This window comes from Salvelinus namaycush, chromosome 15, assembly GCF_016432855.1.
Source record: "Salvelinus namaycush isolate Seneca chromosome 15, SaNama_1.0, whole genome shotgun sequence".
NCBI classification, from domain to species: domain Eukaryota; kingdom Metazoa; phylum Chordata; class Actinopteri; order Salmoniformes; family Salmonidae; genus Salvelinus; species Salvelinus namaycush.
Window position 1 is genome coordinate 18,356,563 of NC_052321.1, and position 26,449 is coordinate 18,383,011.

At 41.7% G+C, this 26,449-nt stretch overlaps 1 protein-coding gene across 5 annotated transcripts in view; it reads left to right on the forward strand.

Moving 5' to 3' along the window:
* The first annotated feature begins 359 nt into the window (after positions 1–359).
* Positions 360–26,449, forward strand: part of LOC120060261 (uncharacterized protein KIAA1522 homolog) — a 52,991-nt gene continuing 26,901 nt past the window's right edge. Inside the window, exons 1-3 of one of the 5 annotated variants that reach the window (XM_039009435.1) lie at positions 360–642; positions 2,396–2,552; positions 16,535–16,793. In XM_039009435.1, coding sequence (XP_038865363.1) covers positions 16,559–16,793 — 235 coding nt within the window. In that variant the 5' untranslated portion in view covers positions 360–642; positions 2,396–2,552; positions 16,535–16,558. Of the gene's footprint in view, positions 643–1,394; positions 1,504–2,395; positions 2,553–16,534; positions 16,794–26,449 lie in introns of those variants that run through there. The other 4 variants (XM_039009434.1, XM_039009439.1, XM_039009438.1 and 1 more) reach the window with 4 other exon arrangements.

Sequence of the window (26,449 nt, forward strand, 5' to 3'; positions counted from 1 at the left end):
AACTTCATAGCTTTCATTAGTAAGGTTATCTACACGACTTGTATTGTGGAAAGCAGAAATGCCAGGTTGAATTTATTATAATACATCTTTATATATATTTTTTTAGTAGTACAGAATTAGACAGACCATGATTGCTCGCACACTCCAGCACAGTAGCTGGCGGCATGCACCTTAACGTTTGTTTGTGGGCCGCCATGATATCAAGGAAGAAGAAGTGCGCATTAATCATTTGTAATGTTCAGCTACGAATGATATTTTGCCCGCCACCAGGTGGCCGTCACAGCGCGCGGACATCAACATCATAGATAATCCCTATTATTTCTTCACCTGTGCGCGCACTGCAGCCACAGATAGCACAGCACAGACGCACTTATTGTGTAATTTGGGGGAAACCATTGGAGCGTTCGTGCGAAAAACCGATTGAGCCAGTTTGTGGAAAACAATTCTTGGAGTGTTTCGGTCAGCAGAAAATACCACTGTAGTCTCCTCCTGTGGCACATTTAGCGGAAATGCTTTACCTGGTGTTTCAGTTCGGACTGTGAAACACTTTGGAGAAGAACGCAGTGGAAACGCTTCAAATGTAAAGCAGATGAGGCAGAATTTGACCTATCAAATCGTGATTTAAAAGTATTTAATACAAAGGTAAACATATTCCGAATTAATTATTTTTTGCCGTCGTCTGCAGGCCATTTCTGTATGGCAAGTGTCTAATACTTTATAGTCAGTGTGTTGTGTAGTGTAGCATGCTGAATTTGGCAGTTGTGTGATGAGGGGAACGTGAACTCACGTGTCATCATGTCATAACTTTTTTAGGAACTCTGACATATGCCGCGTTAAAATACTTGTTGGAACTAGGAAACTCTGAAATGTTCTACATGGTTGTAGCCTAGTTATACGTGTGCCGCGTTCAACGAATCAGTAAGTCGGACATTTCCTAGTTCCGACTAGCATATGAACGTGGCAATAATGATAAGTGTCATATATTTCATAACTTTCATCCTAAAGTTTAACTTTCCTACTAAACAATGAGGAAAATAAGATCTCAATGACGTATCAATATCTTGCCTGGACAACCAACGTTGAATTGCATTGAATTCTACATCGGGCTGAAATGAGCGTTTGAATCAGGAACGTTTCCTCTCACGACCTCTACAAGCCAGAATGTTGAATACAATTCTATTTTAACATACTTTACAGTTTGGCCTTGTGAATAGTCCTTTTGGCGGTAGGAATGTCGCACAATCGGCTATATCAACAAGAAAGTATAATTACACAAACTTTTCAAAGGGCTGGTAGTGCAGTCATATTTCTATCACCTGAAGCATGTGCTGAACCATGGAAACACGTGCACGAGCTCAGCAAGTCCTGCCTGTATTTTTATGTTGTGGGCATGCTTCAGTTGATAGAAATCGGAATGCACTACCAGCGCTTCGAAAAATTGATGTAATTATACTTTCCTGTGGATATATTGTCTCACATTTCTACCGCCAAAAGGACCAACCGGTAAAGTACATTAAAATATACTTTTATTACACGTTTTGGCTTGTAGAGGTCGTGAGAGGAAACGTTCCTGATTCAAATGCTTATTTCTCCCCTTTGTAGAATTCAATGCAATTCAACATAGGGTTTCCAGGCAAATCAAGATCATGCTTTTAGAACTATGTGAGGTAGGCCTAATTTGACATAGGCTACATGATTGGCAATCGGTGGGACAGTACAGGTACAGCCAACTTGGCATGCAGGGTCAGGGTGGTGGATAGCCTGGAGACCCAATGTTGAATTGCATTGGAACTGTCAAACAGACAGGTAAAAATACACATAATCTTAAACATGTTTTACGAAAGAGATATTTACAATGAAAGACATTAGTTTTCTATTAATTATCTGAGCAGGACTCATCGACACTGATATAGCGCCAACCTACCTCACCATAACACTATCTCTCCCAGTCAATGGCCACATGGCAGTCTGATACATGTATTTCCTATTTTCTTTATCTTGAGTGAAGATTATTTATTAACCTGACTGGAGATAACCTGACAGTCTCAGTTCTCAAGAGGGGACTTCTTCTGTTTGTAGACATACTGTACATTGCCTGTCCATGGACTTAGAACTGAAAGCTGCAAACAAAGTTGTTTTGACTGCAGATCAATTGTGAAATGAAACGGGACTCCAATTTATTGACATCTTTCTATGGATAAAGTCCCTTTGGAGACAAATTGGACAGATTTCAGTCGTGTTAGACGTTGCCACATGATATGTCAGTTGCTTGTTTTGTCTCATTAATTTGATTGTGGACAACTAAAACCTGATAATTACCAGTAATTACCAGTGCAGTCTGCTAATTAACATTGGCCTATAGTTTATTTTGACAAAATTGTCCTCATCATTTCAGAACACCCCTCTCTAAACTCTGCCCCTGATGACTTCACCATGACTTCTGGAGTGGAGACAATATACTTTTGTTTAGGAAGGGTGTGTCCTGCACTGGTGTTTCTTCCTTCTCACTCGGCCGCCTGCCAAGCCAGGGCTTGTACCCATGGAGATAACAGGTGCCTTATGTAACCACAGTTCCAGGAGGAGATTCCTCTGCACAACTAGGGCCCTGACCTTTCTTCTAGCATGGGACTTGCCCTAGCAAAACTCAGGGCCCTAGGAAGAGAGGGCATGACAGATCAAGAGGATCTTAAGAGAGGAAGGATAGCTCAGTCTAGACAGTGGTTAGTGTTTGGGAGAACTCAGGGAAAAATGACCACAGTGACCAGTGGGGAGGAGGGCTAGTCAGTAGAACTTAGTTCACAGCAGTGTGGACAGATAACATCTCAGTATTATGATGGGCTGTAGACATTCTAGCCTCAGTCTGGAATGGGCGACAGTCCCGTGAGTGTGGTGAAATCAGCAGTGACTCAGGTCTGTAGTGTAGTGAGGAGCCTCCTTTGTGTAGACAGAGTGGTAGACAATATGTTTAATCAGTGGGATTGGTTTACTTACTCATCTGTAATCATTGAACCATTGATCAGCACTAATGGGAAATCCAATCAGTCAAAACGTTAGCCACGCTAATGTGTGTGTGAGCGTGTGTCTCATGTTCTCAGGCCAACATTCCTTGACGGTGCACACGTATAGGTCGGCGGACTGTGTTTCAGTAGTAGTAGCCAAATGGGACAGGCCTTCTTTTAGTAGCCTATTTAGGCACTATGAAATGTCAAAACAGTTTACATAGAGAACATTTTCATCTGTCCACTGCTGGATTAGTCTGCTCTGTCTGCATGTCTGCTAACCCTAAACCATCTTGTCCTTACCATAAGATTTCCCAGTCCTCTCACCCGACATAGTGCTTAGTGTATGGCAGTCTGTGACTGAGTGAGTGTGTGTTATTGTGTTTGGGGCACAGAGGGCTTGTTTTGACTGGAGAGAACAGAGACTTCAGAGATGCGAGTGGCAGGAGAGGATGTTTTTTAAGCCACAGCTGTGTTTATCCCAGCAGTCACTAAGTCACTACTGTCAAAAGACTTCACCTCTCCTGGTTTTGTTCCCTCAGACCAGGGTCTTCATCTCCATAGATACAGAGGTCCAGGCTTAGGCCCACAGCAACACTAATATGAGGTCTAGAAACGGGCAGATTCAACAGCCCAGTCTGAGAAACTCAAGAGTCTCTCACTATTGAAACATGTGAACAATATGAGAGAGTAATGAGGGGTACCAGTAACCTTAGCCTGTGTATAATTAGTTTTAAAACTTTATCTTACAATGGTGTTCTCTTATGGCCCTTGCCATTATGTTTTTATGACTGGTTCCTAGGCTACTGTGTAAGTTCTCTGTCAGGCAGAAAGAGGGGGGGGGGGGGGGGAAGGAGAACAAGAGGGAGAGAGGGGGTGAAGGATATTTGGAAAGAGGAGTTCCTCAGTAATTATCAATCTCTCAGGAATGCAGCCTCTACTCTTAGACAAGCTGCTGCATGGCTACAGTGGCCCAACAGCACTCCGACTTGAACAGATATGTCCACGGCTCCACATATTCACCCTTACAGCAACAATGACCCTGATTCACTGTCGACTTACCTCATTTCAATTGGGTAACATCCAACTCTTTATGTATTTAGTATTGGTTTAGTATTGGCATGTATTGTTGTGTTTAATTTATTTCTATCAATATCTTGATCCACATATCCTTTATTATAGCAAACAGAAACTTAGGTAAGGTATTGCCTCAAGAAAAATGCATATCTATATATTCTTGAAATACTGGCATTCAAACTCACTGTCTCTTTTGAAGGCCATTTGTATCTTGCCGGATGTTTTTTAATGTTTCCTCTTTTCCACTAATTTCACAAAAGTCCATGGGAAGACCAGGAATTGTCCAGAGCCATGTGCATACAATGTTTTTGAAAAAATATGATTTGTTACTGCAATGTTCTGACATTTGCCTTTTACAACGTACCTCTATGCGTTTTGAGCTGAAATCATCACATTGAAAATAGGCACGTTCCTTTGGTCTTACCCGCTGTCATTGCTTATTAATGTGACAATCCTTTTTAGGGGATGGATTTCATTGGGTTGTTCCAGTTTTCCCCTAGTGGTGACTCACATACATCATGTACATACAGTTGAAGTCGGAAGTTTACATACACTTAGGTTGGAGTCATTAAAACTCGTTTTTCCAAACACTCCACAAATTTCTTGTTAACAAACTATAGTTTTGGCAAGTCGGTTAGGACATCTATTTTGTGCATGACATAAGTCATTTTCCAACAATTGTTTACAGACAGATTATTTAACTTATTCACTGTATTAAAATTCCAGTGGGTCAGAAGTTTACATACACAAAGCTGACTGTGCCTTTTAACCTGCTTGGAAAATTCCAGAAAATTATGTCATGGCTTTAGAAGCTTCTGATAGGCTAATTGACATCATTTGAGTCAATTGGAGGTGTACCTGTGGATGTATTTCAAGGCCTACCTTCAAACTCAGTGCCTCTTTGCTTGACATCATGGGAAAATCAAAAGAAATCAGCCAAGACCAAAAAATTGTAGACCTCCACACAAGTCTGGTTCATCCTTGGGAGCAATTTCCAAATGCCTGAAGGTACCACGTTCATCTGTACAAAAAATAGCGCGCAAGTATAAACACAATTGGACCACGCAGCCATCATAACGCTCAGGAAGGAGAGGCGTTCTGTCTCCTAGAGATGAACGTACTTTTGTGCAAAAAGTGCAAATCAATCCCAGAACAACAGCAAAGGACCTTGTGAAGATGCTGGAGGAAACAGGTACAAAAGTATCTATATCCACAGTAAAACGAGTCCTATATCGACATAACCTGAAAGGCCGCTCAGCAAGGAAGAAGCCACTGCTCCAAAACTGCCATAAAAAAAGCCAGACTACGGTTTGCAACTGCACATGGGGACAAACATCGTACTTTTTGGAGAAATGTCCTCTGGTCTGATGAAACAAAAATAGAACTGTTTGGCCATAATGACCATCGTTATGTTTGGAGGATAAAGGGGGAGGCTTGCAAGCCGAAGAACATCATCCCAACCGTGAAGCACAGGGGTGGCAGCATCATGTTGTGGGGGTGCTTTGCTGCAGGAGAGACTGGTGCACTTCACAAAATAGATGGCATCATGAGGATGGAAAATTATGTAGATATATTGAAGCAACATCTCAAGACATCAGTCAGGAAGTTAAAGCTTGGTCGCAAATGGGTCTTCCAAATGGACAATGACCCCAAGCATACTTCCAAGGTTGTGGCAAAATGGTTTAAGGACAACAAAGTCAAGGTATTGGAGTGGCCATCACAAAGCCCTGACCTCAAGCCTATAGAAAATTTGTGGGCAGAACTGAAAAAGCGTGTGCAAGCAAGGAAGCCAACAAACTTAACCCTGTTACACCAGCTCTGTCAGGAGGAATGGGCCCAACTTATTGTGGGAAGCTTGGGTCAAACGTTTCAGTTAGCCTTCCACAAGTTAAACAATTTAAAGGCAATGCTACCAAATACCAATTGAGTGTATGTAAACTTCTGACCCATTGGGAATGTGATGAAAGAGATTAAAGCTGAAATAAATCATTCTCTCAACTATTATTTTGACATTTTACATTCTTAAAATAAAGTGGTGATCCTAACTGACCTAAGACAGGGACTTTTTACTAGGATTAAATGTCAGGAATTGTTAACTGAGTTTAAATGTATTTGGCTAAGGTGTATGTAAACTTCCGACTTCAACTGTACACCGCACCTCTGGTTCAGAACGGGCATGTGTTCTAATCACCTGCCTCACTGTAGAATGCCCTTCACTTGAGTGGTTCTGCTCTTATTCTGTGGGCATTACCAAATAAAGAGAGGCACACCCTGATTTATGAAAGATCAGTACAGTAAAGCTACCTTTCACACTAGTAAAATGTTGACACTTAATCAGTTATTACAGCAGCATGCGCCATTATTTCACATAACATTCACTCTATTCAAAACTGTACATGGGCAGTTCCATCTAAAGCGGCCCATGAGCACCAACATGTGAAGCTCATAGCAGCTTATCATATTGGGTGTCAAATGAAAGCTGCGAGTCTATATTTTGGGGAAATGAAGGCATAGATAAAATTTTCAACCATTTTCCATCTAAGAAATTTGGCATAACTAAAGGCTTTGATTTCTGGATAAACAGATCAGAAATACACAATGTTGACGTATAGACCCCTGTCAACTAATATCAACACTTATATTTAGCTTTGGATACATTTTCTTTACCTTCTTAAGTTTAAGAAAACTTGCCTTGTAATTCCGTTACCAAAAACCCACACCTTTAAGATATTTTCTAATTTCTCTCCCTCCTCCTCTGGAAAGAGGATAACGAAAGTTCACAGAAGTAAAAAAAACGTGTGAATCCGTTACCAAATTGGTAACAGAATTACCCCAAAAATGTAACGGAATTACTGCAACTGAATTGGCTACAATGGTCACAAACACAGTTGGGTCACTTGCTCCTGTCCTCCCTTCCATGGCATACTGTTATGTTCAGCTCACAACTATTTTCTTTGTCTTTCTGTTGTCTGGTGGTCAAACCAAGAGTGTTAAAACAGTCTGAGTCTTGACAACTTCTCCCTCTCCAGTTAATTTCACCTCTCCCAGCTCTTACTGACTGACACCTACCCATGAGTCCCCTCTTTCCATTTACTATAACCAACATCCTCACCCACTGAGCACCAACTAACACCAGACCTCCATTGACGTTGAAAATGTGTAAAAATTTGGTCAGTCCACCCTGACCTTGATGTTAACGTCCACAGACAGACCGGACTGGACCTATCATAGACATGTTTCACAAGTCTGCATAGCACAAGTACAGTACATCGAGTAGAATACAGTACTGTACAGTGAGTTGAGCACAGTAGTCCAATACACTAGTACAGTATATCTACTGTACTGAACTACTGAGCTGTGCTGTGATGTCCAAACTTGTGAAACATGAGGAGATTAATTATGCATTTCTGTGTCGTAGAGATCGTTACAGTAATTCCGTTACCGTGTGTAAATCCACTAAATTTAAGGTAGTTCAATAACCAAAATATATATTTTTTTTAACTCAAGATGCCATGTCATAGCTGACAACCCATCTTTTTTATTTGAATTCGGAGCAAATATGTTAAGAATTTTTGGAGAATGTGGTCGCATAAAACACTGAGGGAGATTTTACCGTAATTCTGTCACCAAAGTTTGCATCTGCACAGTTTTTTCACTAAATTCGTTTTTTTTAATTTTTTTATAAAAAAATGTTAAAAGTAGTCCTTGTGCATAGAGTTTGGTTTGTTGAACTTTGAAATTAATGGTTTTTGTTTGGCATACATTTTCAAGTGAAAAAATCTGAGTAAAAGTATAATTCCCTTATGGAATTGCCCACATTATGCTACCCTAAGAAGCCATTGGGTTTGAGGGGGATCTATGGCCCATACTGATTTCTGAAGGTGGACTGAATGTTGACTAGAACCTTGAACACTGCTCTGCCACTTTAAATCCCGAAGTCCAGACTTGGAGGTAAATGCGAATGTGCTCTTGTTTAAACTAAGCTATACTCACTCTTTAAACAAAGGTGTCTGTTTCACTGCCACACCCTCCTGTCTTTGACTTGTCCCCACGGGCGCATGTACCAGCTAGGTTTGCTTCCTCACCCTGAGTCACTTTTGCAACAACTCCTGTAGTGTAAACTTATTCCAATCCTCACTTGCACAATACTATGAAATTAATATACAGATTGTGCTGCATTACAATGGTCTGGATGTGGCTGCCACAACAGGGAGGGTGTATGATATTTATGCCTCTATCATTCTCACTCAATATTCACGATTTAAATCATAATAAATATTTTATCATGGTAGCATCCACATTAATGAAGTTTTCAGAAACATATTCTATTCTTATTTAAATAAAATGAACTCTAAAATGACACAATACATTATTTACCATTAATTTATATTGGGCACAACAAGGGACTAGATCAAGTGCTTGAATTTCTAAACTGTTAAAGAGATATGAAAAACCCTTATACAAAAGGAGACACTGTACTGCCGCGTCATAAAGCATTTGATCTTAAATCCAACGCTGGAGTATAGAACCAAATTAAAAGTTTTAGCGTCAATGTCCAAATAAATACATAGGGGAGTGTACAAAGTGCTGTGTGGGTCTGATGTTTACTTCAGGCAACGCAGGTGCCAGTGTCTTAACTCCCCAGGCTTACTCATATACAACTGGAGACCTACATATCCCATGGAATTTATGCTCTGGCAGCTTCATTAAATAGTACCCGCAAAACTCCAGTATTAATGTCAACAGTGAAGAGGCGACTCCGGGATGCTGGCCTTCTAGGCAGAGTTCCTCTGTCCAGTGTCATATTAATATTTTATTTTTATTGGCCAGTCTGAGATATGGCTTTTTATTTGCAACTCTGCCTAGAAGGCCAGCATCCCGGAGTCACCTCTTCACTGTTGATGTTGAGACTGGTGTTTTGCGGGTACTATTTAATGAAGCTGCCTGTTAAGGACTTGTGAGGCGCCTGTTTCTCAAACTAGACACTCTAATGTACTTGTCCTCTTGCTCAGTTTTGCACCGGGGCTTCCCACTCCTCTTTCTATTCTGGTTAGGGCCAGTTTGCTCTGTTCTATGAAGAGAGTAGTATACAGCGTTGTACGAGATCTTCAGTTTCTTAGCAATTTCTCGCATGGAATAGCCGGCCTTTCTCAGAACAAGAATAGACTGACAAGTTTCAGAAGAAAGTTCTTTGTTTCTGGCCATTTTGAGCCTGTAATCGAACGCACAAATGCTGATGCTCCAGATACTCAACTAGTCTAAAAAATCATCTGTTTCCAGCTACAATTGTCTTTTACAACATTAACAATATCTACACTGTATTTCTGACCAATTTGATGTTATTTTAATGGACAGAATGTGCTTTTCTTTCAAAAACAAGAACATTTCTAAGTGACCCCAAACTTTTGAACGGTAGTGTATGTACAGTGGCTTGCGAAAGTATTCACCCCCTTGGCATTTTTCCTATTTTGTTACATTACAACCTGGAATTAAAATAGATTTTTTGGGGGGGTTTGTATCATTTGATTTACATAACATGCCTACCACTTTGAAGATGCAAAATATTTTTTCTTGTGAAACAAACAAGAAATAAGACCAAAAAAACAGAACTTGAGCGTGCATAACTATTCACCCCCCCCCCCAAAGTTAATACTTTGTAGAGCCACCTTTTGCAGCAATTACAGCTGCAAGTCTCTTGGGGTATGTCTCTATAAGCTTGGCACATCTAGCCACTGGGATTTTTTTTCCCATTCTTCAAGGCAAAACTGCTCCAGCTCCTTCAAGCAATCTTTAAGTCATACCACAGATTCTCAATTGGATTGAGGTCTGGGCTTTGACTAGGCCCTTCCAAGACATTTAAATGTTTCCCCTTAAACCACTCGAGTGTTGCTTTAGCAGTATGCTTTAGGGCCATTGTCCTGCTGGAAGGTGAACCTCCGTCCCAGTCTCAAATCTCTGGAAGACTGAAACAGGTTTCCCTCAAGAATTTCCCTGTATTTAGCGTCATCCATCAGTCCTTCAATTCTGACCAGTTTCCCAGTCCCTGCCGATTTGAAAAACACCACCACAGCATGATGCTGCCACCACCATGCATCACTTTGGGGATGGTGTTCTCAGGGTGATGAGAGGTGTTGGGTTTGCACCAGACATAGCGTTTTCCTTGATGGCCAAAAAGCTACATTTTTGTCTCATCTTACCAGAGTACCTTCTTCCATATGTTTGGGGAGTCTCCCACATGCCTTTTGGCGAATGTCAATCATGTTTGATTATTTTTTTCTGAACACTCTTCTGTAAAGCCCAGCTCTGTGGAGTGTACGGCTTAAAGTGGTCCTATGGACAAGATACTCCAATCTCCGCTTTGCAGCTTCTTCGGGGTTATCTTTGGTCTCTTTGTTGCCTCTCTGATTTAATGCCCTCCTTCCCTGGTCCGTGAGTTTTGGTGGGCGGCCCTCTCTTGGCAGGTTTGTTGTGGTGAAATATTCTTTCAATTTTTTAATAATGGATTTAATGGTGCTCCGTGGGATGTCAAAGTTTCGGATATTTCTTTATAACCCAACCCTGATCTGTACTTTTCCACAACTTTGTCCCTGACCTGTTTGGAGAGCTCCTTGGTCTTCATTGTGCCACTTACTTGGTGGTGCCCCTTGCTTAGTGATGTTGCAGACTCTGGGGCCTTTCAGAACAGGTGTATATATACAGGAATCATGTGACAGATCATGTGACACTAAGATTGCACACACTTAGACACTTAGATTCCACTTAGGTGGACTTTATTTAACTAATTATGTGACTTCTGAAGGTAATTGGTTGCACCAGATCTTATTTAGGGGCTTCATAGCAAAGGGGGTGAATACATATGCATGCACCACTTTTCTGTTTTTAATTTTTTTGTTATAAGTAATTCTTTTCACTTCAACAATTTGAACTATTTTTGTGTATGTCCATTACATGAAATCCAAATAAAAATCAATTTAAATTACAGGTTGTAATGCAACAAAATAGGAAAAACGCCAAGGGGGGTGAATACTTTTGCAAGGCACTGTATTTATGTATGTACATTTAGTTATTTTGCTGCTGTTTAGTACTGTTCAGGAGATGATTCTCTTGGTCGACGTAAAAGCACCACATCTATTGTGAGGGAAATGTAAACGGCATGTCAGAGCACAGGCCTGCTTCAGCAGCATTGGGCTGGAAAACCACAGCGGAAGCCAATGGTGTGTGTGGCTGCAGTTAAATAAATAGTCTCAATGTTTATACCTTCAAGGAATTCTCAAGGAACTTTTGTCCTTAAACATCTTTTTGTTGGTATTATTATGTGTGTATTGTTTGTGTTTCAACACCCAGCCACCATTGAGATGTGTGGTTAGGAGTCCTATAATTACCGTGCCAATGAAGCAACTGTGTAATTTTGGTAGGGGCAACTTTGTGATAATTTTGTTGTCCTGATCCTTAATTTGTGTGTGTGTGTGAGAAAGAGGGTCTCTTAGGCATATTCTGAAAAATTTAGTTGGGAAGTTACCAAAGTGCTCTGTTGTATGCTTAGGCAAATACACTGCTCAAAAAAATAAAGGGAACACTAAAATAACACATCCTAGATCTGAATGAATGAAATATTCTTATTAAATACTTTTTTCTTTACATAGTTGAATGTGCTGACAACAAAATCACACAATTATCAATGGAAATCAAATTTATCAACCCATGGAGGTCTGGATTTGGAGTCACACAAAATTAAAGTGGAAAACCACACTACAGGCTGATCCAACTTTGATGTAATGTCCTTAAAACAAGTCAAAATGAGGCTCAGTAGTGTGTGTGGCCTCCACGTGCCTGTATGACCTCCCTACAACGCCTGGGCATGCTCCTGATGAGGTGGTGGATGGTCTCCTGAGGGATCTACTCCCAGACCTGGACTAAAGCATCCGCCAACTCCTGGACAGTCTGTGGTGCAACGTGGCGTTGGTGGATGGAGCGAGACATGATGTCCCAGATGTGCTCAATTGGATTCAGGTCTGGGGAACGGGCGAGCCAGTCCAAAGCATCAATGCCTTCGTCTTGCAGGAACTGCTGACACACTCCAGCCACATGAGGTCTAGCATTGTCTTGCATTAGGAGGAACCCAGGGCCAACCGCACCAGCATATGGTCTCACAAGGGGTCTGAGGATCTCATCTCGGTACCTAATGGCAGTCAGGCTACCTCTGGCGAGCACATGGAGGGCTGTGCGGCCCCCCAAAGAAATGCCACACCATGACTGACCCACCGCCAAACCGGTCATGCTGGAGGATGTTGCAGGCAGCAGAATGTTCTCCACGGCGTCTCCAGACTCTGTCACGTCTGTCACATGTGCGTGTGAACCTGCTTTCATCTGTGAAGAGCACAGGGCGCCAGTGGCGAATTTGCCAATCTTGGTGTTCTCTGGCAAATGCCAAACGTCCTGCACGGTGTTGGGCTGTAAGCACAACCCCCACCTGTGGACGTCGGGCCCTTATACCACCCTCATGGAGTCTTTCTGACCGTTTGAGCAGACACATGCACATTTGTGGCCTGCTGGAGGTCATTTTGCAGGGCTCTGTCAGTGCTCCACCTGCTCCTCCTTGCACAAAGGCGGAGGTAGCGGTCCTGCTGCTGGGTTGTTGCCCTCCTACGGCCTCCTCCACGTCTCCTGATGTACTGGCCTGTCTCCTGGTAGCGCCTCCATGCTCTGGACACTACGCTGACAGACACAGCAAACCTTCTTGCCACAGCTCGCATTGATGTGCCATCCTGGATGAGCTGCACTACCTGAGCCACTTGTGTGGGTTGTAGACTCCGTCTCATGCTACCACTAGAGTGAAAGCACCGCCAGCATTCAAAAGTGACCAAAACATCAGCCAGGAAGCATAGGAACTGAGAAGTGGTCTGTGGTCACCACCTGCAGAACCACTCCTTTATTGGGGGTGTCTTGCTAATTGCCTATAATTTCCACCTTATGTCTATTCCATTTGCACAACAGCATGTGAAATTTATTGTCAATCAGTGTTGCTTCCTAAGTGGACAGTTTGATTTCACAGAAGTGTGATTGACTTGGAGTTACATTGTGTTGTTTAAGTGTTCCCTTTATTTTCTTGAGCAGTGTATTTATCTATGGAAGGCCATGCATCAAATACGAGCAAATCAATCACAGGTACAGCATTGTGCTAGATGCACTGGAATATACAATGTTGTCATGAATGTTGTGGTTGTTGCTCTGATTTGTAGCACCTTCTCATTTTGAAATGCATGATCCATTGTTGGACCTAACTTAATCTTGTGTAATATGTGCAAATTAGGGTTGGGCGGTCTCCTGATTTCCATATCTTCATACCATGCCTGTGCCGTCCCGTAATATAAGGTATTACCGACAGTGTACAAAAGGGGCAGTATTTTTTGAGGAGGAGTATTTCTCTCTGTATAAAAGCTCTTCTGTTGGGAAAAAATAATTCTGATTGGCCTGGCCTGGCTCCCCAGTGGTTGCACCCTGCCCAGTCATGTGAAATCCATAGATAACGGCCTAATGAATTTATTTAAATTGACTGATTTCCATATATGAACTGTAACTCAGTAAAATCTTTGAAATCGTTGCATGTTGCGTTTCTAATTTTGTTCATTATAGACAGCACAGCAGGGATCTTAATCCAGTAGGGGATTACCTCTTCTGCTCTTACCAACGCTAGCAAGTTAGCAAAACCCAATTTTAGTGAATTTAATAGTTATAAGAGATATAGCTGGCAAACATTAGTAGTGAATTTCATACAAGTGTAACTTGATCACCTCACTTCAATTGCACTGCAGGAGTGACTCACCTCACGAAGCTTCCGTTTTGCTCATTGTGCTTCTTTGTAAACAAACACATGTGACTGGCTGTTTGTGCCAGTAGAAGCAACATGCAACAATTTCAAGTACTTTACTGAGTTACAGTGAATAATGAAATCAGTAAATTTAAATAAATTCATTAGGCCCTAATCTATGGATTTCACATGACTGGGAATACAGATATGCTGCTGTTTGTCACAGATACTGTATTTTTTTTATATTTTTAAGTAGGGGGCGTGGATCAGAAAACCAGTCGGTATCTGGTGTGATCACCATTTGCCTCATGCAGCGCGACATCTCTTTTGCATAGAGTTTATTAGGCTGTTGATTGTGGCCTGTGGACTGTTGTCCCACTGATTCTCAATGGCGGTGCGAAGTTGCTGGATATTGGCGGGAACTGGTACAGATCCTTGCGACATCTGGCCGTGCATTATCATGCTGAAACATGAGGTGATCGCGGCGGATGAATGGCACGACAATGGGCCTCAGGATTGCGTCACGCTATCTCTGTGCAATCAAATTGCCATCGATAAAATGCAATTGTGTTCGTTGCCCGTAGCTTATGCCTGCCCATACCGCCACCATGGGGCAATGTTCACAATGTTGACATCAGCAAATCGCTCGCTCACACGACGCCATACACGTGGTCTGCAGTTGTGAGGGCAGTTGGATTTACTGCCAAGTTCTCTAAAATTGTGTTGGAGGCAGCTTATTGTAGAGAAATTAACATTCAGTTCTCTGGCAACAGCTCTGGTGGACATTCCTGCAGTTAGCATGCCAAATGCACGCTCCCTGAACTTGAGACATCTGTGGCATTGCGTTGTGTGACTAAACTGCACATTTTAGAGTGGCCATTTATTGTCCCCAGCACAAGGTGCACCTGTGTAAAGATCATGCTGTTAAAACAACTTCTTGGTATGCCACACCTGTCAGGTGGATGGATTACCTTGGCAAAGGAGAAATGCTCACTAACAGGGATGTAAACAAAGTTGTGCCCGAAACTTGAGAGAAATAAGCTTTTTGTGCATATGGGAAATTTCTGTAATGTTTTATTTCAGCTCATGAAACATGGGACCAACATTTTACATGTTGCGTTTATATTTTTGTTCAGTATATTTAAAATGTATTAAAAGATGGTATTGGAAAATCATACTGAGGGTATTTCGAAATAGCCAATGTATCCCGGGGTACCGCCCCAATCCTAGTGAAAATGTGTGTACTTCATTTTGAGAAGCAGGAAGTCATTGGTTTATTATCAGGTAACCATGATGTGATGTGAGTCAGTTCCTTGTGACCAGACTGAACCAAACATGGATCAATCAAATTAGACAAATTTACACTCCTGAGCTCTTCTCCAGCCATCCTTTTGATTATTTCACTGAACATCCATGGGAAAGTCCACCATTTCCTATTAAGACATTCATGTGATATGAGCTTGTCTCTCTTGACATTCCTTGTGAAATGCTATGCTTGGGATAGCAGAGCCAAGCAGTACTGTGGTGTTAGTTCAGTGATGGTCACTGTCTGTCTGGGTGGGTGGAGATGATGTTCCCCATATCCCTCCATTTAAGAGCATTTGGAGATTCCAGTGGTTGAGTGCTGACATTCCTCTAGGAGATTGGAGTGATTAACGGTTCATTTATGACCAGTGTGAGGGGTGTCTGGCAGCCTGCATCTGCTGCAATCATTTAGCTAGTGTTTTAGAGCCAAACCAGGGCCTTAGTTACAGTACACTACATCTCATCCTAAATCCTTCAATAGTTTAAAAGGATCTTTTGATAATGGAGCTCTGTTAGAGAAGAGCCCATTTATGATCATTTTGAGACCCATCTTAGAGAGGGATTGCAGAGGCCAAAGGCTCCTCCTGGACATTTTGGCATTAGGGATGGATGGCAGTAGAGGGGCATCTTGCCAAGACTCAGTAATTTTTTTTTTTTTTTGTGTTGGTTGCATGTCTCAAACACACAGATTATCTCTGAAGAACTGACACTTGGCTGATATGCTTTGCATGTACTGTAGCTTAGATGGAGTCATATCTTGCTGTATTGAGATACCTGCCTTAGAGGAAACTAGTTTGGCAGGGCGGAAGAGGGATGGAAGAGAGGGAGGGCGATGAGCTCATTGTGTCAGGGTGTTGAGGGAGCCAAAGAAAGACAATAAGAGACAGCGTGAGCTAGTGTTGTAGATCGATGCTGTTAGTTCTCTGGTATTGTGCTGGTGTGTGTATGTGTGTGTGTGTGGATGTTTGTGTGTGTGGCTTCGGGTGGGGCACTGTGCATTATGACTACATGGTCAGGAATGAAGGGAGCAGTGCCAATTCTTTGCAGAGGCAGTGAAGTTTGGTTGAGAAGCAGGCAAGATGGGTCTGAGTACGCTGGTTGTGTGGTCTGGGCTCTGCTCCCCCACACCCTAACACAGAGAGGGGCATGATCAAAAGAGTTGAAGTCGATTTAAACCAATGGTGCAATGCTTGTGTACTATTGATGTAGCAATTGGAATGGACAATGGAAAAGTATTTATGCAAATGTTTTCCTTAAATTAGTGGAAGAGCTAGGATTTTGTTACATAAATATGGTTATGTTTCTATAATTGACTCCCTCTCTTTTCTCCTTCTCTCTCTCTTAGGGAGTAGGTCCAGTGTGAGGTGGGATGTCTGGCCGTGAGTCTGTGGGAGACCTGATCCCCCAGGACGTGGCGGAGGTGTTTGCCCATGAGAGGCAAACCAAAGGGGTCCGTAGGAAGAAGCGTGGGGGCTCCCTGGGTCGGGCCTTCAGCTGGTTCAAGGGAAAGAAGAAGAAGGAGGTCAATGCTAACGGACAGATCCAGGACTTTCATTCAGTTGGTCCAAAGACTGGTAAGATCTCCCCACAGGGCCACAGCCATGGTAAGAACAACCTAACAGGTTATCCACTATGTGGAGCAGGTTGACGTTTATTGGGATGAGTCTTGTTCTTGAGGAAGAACTGAGCGATTTCCGCTAGATGGGCCAGCTGCAAAGTCAAAATTGGCTATATTGTAAAAATGTATGAAAACAAAAATGAGATTTTTGGTCTTAATTTAGGGAATATGGTTAGCAATGTGGTTAAGGTTAGGTTTAAAATTGCTTTTATGACGTTGTGGCTGTGCCAGCTAGTAACCACTCCAGAACAAGATTCATGATGAAAAACGTTAACCCACCTATGTGGATCCTCACTCTCCGCTATGTGATTGACTATGTTTTAACATGGAACCAGGCTATGAGGGGTGGCCAGTCCTCTTCTGGCTGTGCCGGGTGGAGATTATAACAGAACATGGCCAAGATGTTCAAAATGTTCATAAATGACAAGCATGGTCAAATAATAATCAGGAATAAATGTCAGTTGGCTTTTCATAGCCGATCATTAAGAGTTGAAAACAGCAGGTCTGGGACAGGTAGGGGTTCCATAACCGCAGGCAGAACAGTTGAAACTGGAACAGCAGCAAGGCCAGGTGGACTGGGGACAGCAAGGAGTCATCATGCCCGGTAGTCCTGACGTATGGTCCTAGGGCTCAGGTCCTCCGAGAGAGAGAAAGAAAGAAAGAAGAAGAGAATTAGAGAGAGCCAAGATGTTCAAAATGTTCATAAATGACAAGCATGGTCAAATAATAATCAGGAATAAATGTCAGTTGGCTTTTCATAGCCGATCATTAAGAGTTGAAAACAGCAGGTCTGGGACAGGTAGGGGTTCCATAACCGCAGGCAGAACAGTTGAAACTGGAACAGCAGCAAGGCCAGGTGGACTGGGGACAGCAAGGAGTCATCATGCCCGGTAGTCCTGACGTATGGTCCTAGGGCTCAGGTCCTCCGAGAGAGAGAAAGAAAGAGAGAAGGAGAGAATTAGAGAGAGCATACTTAAATTCACACAGGACACTGGATAAGACAGGAGAAGTACTCCAGATATAACCAACTGACCCTAGCCCCCCGACACATAAACTACTGCAGCATAAATACTGGAGGCTGAGACAGGAGGGGTCAGGAGACACTGTGGCCCCATCCGATGATACCCCCGGACAGGGCCAAACAGGAAGGATATAACCCCACCCACTTTGCCAAAGCACAGTCAATCAAAATATGTTTACTGGTACCTCTCTTTCTAGACTGTATGTGGTTGAGGATATGGCTCAGACTGTAGCTTGCTGTTTATGAACCAGGTTGTTTGTTTATTGATATCATTTCAAGTGGGGCTAGGTAGCTATAGTCTAGTCTCTGGATTGTGGTGTTGGGTGTTCAGAAACAGTTCAATATCTTGGTCTTGCACACCAAAGCATGTTTGCTCTCTGGAGGACAGTTTCTGACTCGCCAGCTACCCTTTGACCTCCCCAGACATTGTTTGCCGTGAAGAACTCTTGTCAGTCCTGTTCTGTGATACCCAACCAACCTCCAGCATTGTTCAGGTTGCGCACAGGTCCAGATTCCAAACTGTCAAACATTGACGTAGACTCACAGAAGGGATGAAATATGGCTCACTTACATACGTTAAGACATACAGAAATGTATGTTTAGAAAGAGAAACTTACACAAGTTAAGACATAAAGAAATATATACACATTTAGACAGAGAAATTAATAGCTTATTCACATAGAACGCTCTTCAGAGGCACCGCGATGAGATTTAAATTTACATAGCTATATGTACTATATATGAGAGAATGTTGAACAATATCAGTAATTCCTTGTTTAATCAGTGTACTGTATCCCGTGGTATTGCCACATTTTTGGGTAAAGTGTTTTCAATGATTAAGAGTCACTGTAAGTACCAGCTTGACTTTCATTCCTGCTAAATGTAATGTTTGGAAAATCACACCTACAATCTAAATGATGCAAGCAGCACAACACAGAAACACAAACACACACAGGCCAACATTTTTGTTTTCTTTGGGAGCCCATTTGTTAATTGTCATTTATTTCCGCTCTTGCAAGAGCACAATAGCACTGCTCGGTTTAGTAAGAGTTGTTTTATGTGTGTTTATCTGTCGGTTCTAGTGTAGTCTTGGCTAATTGCCCCAAAATAGTGCTGAGTGATTAGTGCTTTTTGAGGTCGCTTCGGTTCGATCATGAAAAAAATAATCGTGTTTATTTAAATGTTTTTTATTTTTATGAAATCCGTTATGAGCTTTCCTCAGCCATCATCAGCCTTTTTCCTGACACTGACAGTGGGTTGAATAGTGTAACACAGAATAAAACAATTAATAAGAGCCCCATGATGGTAGTGAATATACATTACTGCTTATCCAGTGGTGTAAAGTACTTAAGTAGTACATTAAAGTAATTTTACTTAAGTAATTTTGAGGGGTATCTATAATTTACTATTTATATTTGACAACTTTTACTTCACTACATTCCTAAAGAAAAGAATGTACTTTTTACTCCATACATTTTACCTGACACCCAAAAGTACTCGTTACATTTTGAATGCTTAGCAGGACAGGACAATTTACCATTTCACACACTTATCAATACAGCACATGGTCATCCCTTCTGTCTCTGATCTGGCGGACTCACTAAACACAAATGCATCTTTTGTAAATGATGTATGAGTGTGGGAGTGTGCCCCTGGCCATCCATACATTTTAAAAACAAGAAAATGGTGCCGTCTGCTTTGCTTAATAGAAGGAATTTGAAATGATTTATACTTCTACTTTACTTTTGATACTTAAGTACAGTGGGGCAAAAAAGTATTTAGTCAGCCACCAATTGTGCAAGTTCTCCCACTTAAAAAGATGAGAGAGGCCTGTAATTTACATCATAGGTACACTTCAACTATGACAGACAAAATGAGAGAAAAAAAATCCAGAAAATCACATTGTAGGATTTTTAATGAATTTATTTGCAAATTATGGTGGAAAATAAGTATTTGGTCACCTACAAACAAGCAAGATTTCTGGCTCTCACAGACCTGTAACTTCTTCTTTAAGAGGCTCCTCTGTCCTCCACTCGTTACCTGTATTAATGGCACCTGTTTGAACTTGTTATCAGTATAAAAGACACCTGTCCACAACCTCAAACAGTCACACTCCAAACTCCACTATGGCCAAGACCAAAGAGCTGTCAAAGGACACCAGAAACAAAATTGTAGACCTGCACCAGGCTGGGAAGCCTGAATCTGCAATAGGTAAGCAGCTTGGTTTGAAGAAATCAACTGTGGGAGCAATTATTAGGAAATGGAAGACATACAAGACCACTGATAATCTCCCTCGATCTGGGGCTCCACGCAAGATCTCACCCCGTGGGGTCAAAATGATCACAAGAACGGTGAGCAAAAATCCCAGAACCACACGGGGGGACCTAGTGAATGACCTGCAGAGAGCTGGGACCAAAGTAACAAAGCCTACCATCAGTAACACACTACGCCGCCAGGGACTCAAATCCTGCAGTGCCAGACGTGTCCCCCTGCTTAAGCCAGTACATGTCCAGGCCCGTCTGAAGTTTGCTAGAGAGCATTTGGATGATCCAGAAGAAGATTGGGAGAATGTCATATGGTCAGATGAAACCAAAATAGAACTTTTTGGTAAAAACTCAACACGTCGTGTTTGGAGGACAAAGAATGCTGAGTTGCATCCAAAGAACACCATACCTACTGTGAAGCATGGGGGTGGAAACATCATGCTTTGGGGCTGTTTTTCTGCAAAGGGACCAGGACGACTGATCCATGTAAAGGAAAGAATGAATGGGGCCATGTATCGTGAGATTTTGAGTGAAAACCTCCTTCCATCAGCAAGGGCATTGAAGATGAAACGTGGCTGGGTCTTTCAGCATGACAATGATCCCAAACACACCGCCCGGGCAACGAAGGAGTGGCTTCGTAAGAAGCATTTCAAGGTCCTGGAGTGGCCTAGCCAGTCTCCAGATCGCAACCCCATAGAAAATCTTTGGAGGAAGTTGAAAGTCCGTGTTGCCCAGCAACAGCCCCAAAACATCACTGCTCTAGAGGAGATCTGCATGGAGGAATGGGCCAAAATACCAGCAACAGTGTGTGAAAACCTTGTGAAGACTTACAGAAAACGTTTGACCTCTGTCATTGCCAACAAAGGGTATATAACAAAGTATTGAGATAAACTTTTGTTATTGACCAAATACTTATTTTCCACCATAATTTGCAAATAAATTCATTAAAAATCCTACAAATTGATTTTCTAGAATTTTTTTTCTCATTTTGTCTGTCATAGTTGAAGTGTACCTATGATGAAAATTACAGGCCTCTCTCATCTTTTTAAGTGGGAGAACTTGCACAATTGGTGGCTGACTAAATACTTTTTTGCCCCACTGTATATCTTAGCAATTACATTTGCTTTTGATACTTAAGTATATTTAGAACCAAATACTTGTAGACTTTTACTCAAGTAGTATTTTACTGGGTGACTTTTACTTGAGTAACTTTCAATTGAGGTATCTTTACTTTAACTCAATTGAGTACTTTTTCTACCACTGTGCTTATTACATATTAACCATAATTCATTCACATTTCTTAGTTTACTTTAAGAAAATATTTAAATTGTGTATATTACTTAGTTTTTATTAGATGGCTTTATTATTTGTCCATTCCTTAGTCATCATCTCCTGCTCATGCAGTAGCAGCCAGCCAGACAACCATGTAATGTTATTTCTGTGCTCCCCATTGAACAAGTCATCCTATATAGCTAAGCTAGTAGCTAGCTGGCTGACAATTATTTTGCTAGTTCTTCAAAGTAGATGAGGCATACCTTCAAGACAACTTATTGCCAACTACTACAACTATCAATTGGGTAGAGCTACCTCACGAGCTGTCTCTATCCCTCTCGTCGTTGTGTACATTTCCTCTCTCATGAGGTCTCATATATTTTAGGTCGAAAATAACTCAAATGGTCTGTGTGTACCCACCCTGGCCTACAACTACAACTTCCAATCAGCCCAGCATCCCACATAGTTCTTGACCAAAAATGTATTGTGAATCATTTGATTTCTCTCTAGAGAAACGTCGCGTTAAGCTCACAAAAAACGAAATGGTTTTCAAGTAATTGACCCGACGTCGGTTAATTAGTTGTTTAATTAACCGAAAGCCCCCCCGACATTTTGGTTAATCACTCAACACTACTCCATAAACCTTGGCCCGTATCCATAAAGCATCTCAAAAAAGTCATAGGAATTCTGTTAAAACCTGTTTTAAGACAAAAAAAAACTCCCAGCTCAGAGTAGGTTTTATTGAGATGTTAAGACACTGCCCAGACACACTCTGAGCCAGGAGTAAAATCAACTCATAAAAGTTTATCTGAGCTGGTAATCACGACAGTTTGAGGTACCACAAAGGAAAGATAGTGATTATGCTCATTAACGTTGCAAATGATGGGGAATAACCCATCGCAATGAGGCATCGGCAGCTGTGAACTCTAACACGCTTCAGACAACCACAGTGAATGTGACTGTACATCAAATGTTGCAATGGTAAAACGTTTGATATAATTTTCGCCAGACATGATCACTTTGCCTTCTCTTAATTATCGCCTAATATGTTGACATACATAACCTTATTTTTTTAACCAATTCTGCTGGTTGTTAAAATCAGAGTTTTGACAATATTACCATTATATCATACTCGTCACTCCTGTTTAACAACTCTAAATCTCTTTGGCCCAGTAGGCATCAAGTCACTTGTCGATAATGTTGCATACAATGTTTGAAAGGTCTATCATTTTCACCGAACACAGTCAAAGTTAGCATAAGCCCTAGATGCCTTCTGTTGTCCAATATAGGCATGCCCAATTTAGGCATTTTTTTAACAACGTGATATTGCGCTCGAAAGGGATAACTTGAAATAACATATTGTAGGTAATTAAATGTATTTATTAGCCTAGTGGCTATAAGTATTTAGGCATATCATATGAAATGGGCCTTGTGAAATCAATGTCAAAGGCACAAAAGATACTGTTGCATGTAGGTCTATATTATTTATGGATTGATTATATAGAAATATCAAAACATTCTTTTAATTACTCCAAAGCATATGGCACAGGAACCACTGCATTTATCTATACTGAACATAAAAATAAACACAACATATAAAGTCTTGGTCCCATGTTTCATGAGCTGAAATAAAAGATTCCAAAAATGTTCCATACGCACAAAAAGATTATTTCTCTAAAATGTTGTGCACGTTTGTTAACATCCATGTTAGTGAGCATTTCTCCTTTGCCAAGATAATCCATCCACCTGACAGTTGTGGCATATCAATAAGTTGTTTTAACGGCATGATCATTACACAGGTGCACCTTGTGCTGGGGGCAATAAAAGGCAACTCTAAAATGTGCAGTTTTGTCACCAAACACAATGCCACAGATGCCTTCATTTTTGAGGGAGTGTGCAGTTGGCATTCTGATTGCAAGAATGTTCACCAGAGCTGTTGCCAGATAATGTAATGTTAATTTCTCTACCATAAGCCGCCTCCAACATTGTTTTTGAGAATTTGGCAGTACGTGCAACCATGCCAGTCCAGGACCTCCACATCCGGTTTCTTCACCTGGGGCATTGTCTGACCAGTCACCCGGACAGCTGATGAAACTGAGGAGTATTTCTGTCTGTGATTAAGCCCTTTTGTGGGGTAAAACTCATTCTGACTGTCTGGGCCTGGCTCCCCAATGGGTGGGCCTATGCTCTCCCAGGCCCATCCATGGTTGTGTCCCTGTCTGGTCATGTGAAATCCATAGATTAGGGCCTAATTAATTTATATCAATTGACTGATTTCCTTATATGAACTGTAACTCCATTGAATCGTTGAAATTGTACTCTGAGTTGCTTTGTGGATACGGGACCAGGAGAGCTACGGTCCTGTAGGTTTTTACTCCAACCCTAGTCTAGTGCACCTGATTCTAATAATTAGCACGCGGTTGCACGTTCATAAATTTTTAATGGGTGTAATAGTAAAGACCATAGGCAGCTCGTGAGTTTCAAGCTTGGGGAAGCTTACAATTTATCCTACCATTTCTACCGATCTGCCTGCCAGTTATGATTATTTTTATATGCACATTTTCATGGAACAGTTTAATTTCAATAATAATGTTTTCGTTTCTCAAAATCATTGTCACGTGGTTAATCATAATAATCTGAAGTAAAATGATAAAAATCTAAAAGTTAAAATTCAACTATGGTGAGCTCACTAGCTTCTGACATATGGACCCATTGATACACTGTGATCCATTGGTGGCTAAAGATATGAGAGCATAGAACTATGGGCCAATGCAGCAGTAGGCCTATACGTAAAATACATGGGCCTAAAGCCGACAAATGAAAACAGTAGAAAATATCCTGATAAATTCTGGTTCTTTCAATCACATTCATCTCTCTTCTCCACCTGTCTGCCTCCCTTTCTGTCTTGACTTGAGCTGTTGCTAGTGAAGTTCAACATTGTATCAAATCACAGGGTCCCAACATGTCACTAACAAACTTGTAACATTGTATCAACTAGCCTATTGTAACCTATTCTTGGCCCTCAAAATTTCCTGCGCCAGTGAGCTCGGGACAGAAAGCTGTTTTTTATGATGTTTCCACTGGATATATGGGATCGTCAGATCATGATATTTTGCTCTTTCAGACCGAGGCTTGGGGATTGTCGAGGCCGGGAGTGTTGGAAAGATTTTTCCAAGGAAGGAACTATCATTCAAAATGGATGAGAAAAAAAAACTGACTTTGTTGACTTGTGAGGCAAAGAAAAAATGAGTGATGGACTTTCCTACATATGCATGCATTCTGGAGAGAGACACACCATATCTTCGCCACACCCTCTCCCCCTTCTTGACGCAACATTTAAAAATATACTCAAGACACATTATTTTCTCACATATTGTAGACGCTTTTCACTGACAACCGCAACTCGGGCTTCCCAAACACACACTTGTGATTTTAAACAAACCACAGCTATTTTTTTAAAAGAAGCTAATGATCCTCTGTGGCTGTCATGCTCCCTGATGAAGTATTTCAAATGATTTTGTTGAGACTGGAGTAATTGTATAATTTTGGCAAAACATCAATTTACTTTAGGGCAATCCAGCATCCTAACAGTACCCTGTGAACCTGCCAAATGTCCTTTCCAATTCGCAAGAGGCTGAAACCAGAGATCTGTATATAATGACGAGATGCTCATATCTCCTCCCTAACAATGGGAGTCTTTGTCCCAAAGGCGGGAAGGCAGGCGACAAGCTTAGGTCTGCATATTATTCTAATAGAAATGCATTGGGCTTACATTGGATTTTGGCGAGGGTGAGCCCTCTAGCTTCACCTCTTCCTCTCTGCTGAAATTATATCACCGGAGCATCAAAGCGAGCAAAACAGCGCCCCTCTATATGCAGTCCATGTATCTGATGCTTTCTGGACAGAAATAGTATGACATGCCATACTCTTTTGGTCCAGACAGCATCCGATACATGGTCTACACATACTGAGACAAAGTGGCGCTGTTTCGCTCGCTTGGATGCTCTAACTGAGATTGATGTGTCTTTCTGTCCACGTGCGTCTCGGTCAAATAAATTATCAATATTTTATTTAGACTGGCAAGGAGGTATGGTAGGGCTGGTCAGGCCCCCTAAGGCCCGCCTATAACGCCGGCCTTGACACACACACACACACACACACACACACACACACACACACACCACGTGCATACACACTGGCTCTCAGATGGTGTGCCTATTCGTAATGTTAGGTGGTGTGCTGCTAAGAGTTCTGTGAGCGAATGTAAACTGTGAGTGGGGGAGATAAGTTATTTCTCCCCTGCCAAGGTCAGCACGGGCTACCTCCCACATTGTGCATAGCAGGGCACAGGCCTCCCCTGGAAGATTTTCCTCAGTTTTCCCTCAGATCTCTTTGAATCCAGTTCAGAGTGCACGTAGTGTTCCCATTTGGGTGTTACCAGTAGGTGGGGCTACTAACTGAATGGACTTCTGCTCTCCAGTGGTGTACAACTGTAACACCTGGAAATGTGATATAATGTTTACCTATCTGGTGAAGGAGAATTAGAAGTGAATTTGATACATTTACTCACCTTTGAAACACTTAATTGATTCAGTATGGTTGGGTATTGCTGTTGTGTGAGTGGATTACCCACTGATGCAGCCGTAATGAAGAGGTAGGCCACAAAGCTTCCCTTCAGGTTATATATATCATCATAAACTAGGAAGTATTCTATATTCATTATATTCCAGATGTTATTTTGCAAGCCAAGGCATTGAGCCCTCAGCCATGAACACGTGGTATGTTCTGTGTTTGCGCTGGCAAGTCACTCCAAAAGGCAGTTTGCTTTTACCAACATTGTGACTGGCTCAAATAAGAAAGCAACTGACGATTCTATGAGAAAACATCCAGAGGCATAGTACCAGGCATCAGATACAGAAATGCTCCTGGAAAAGCTCACAATCTCCCCCAGAAGTTTAAATTCCTGCAGGTAAACCATATTAAAATTAATGCCAGCTCATTCTGATGGTGATTCACAGTGATACCAGAGAGGATGGGGCCCATCACCCACCCCACCTCAGCCTGGCCTGGGCAGAGGGCTGCTGT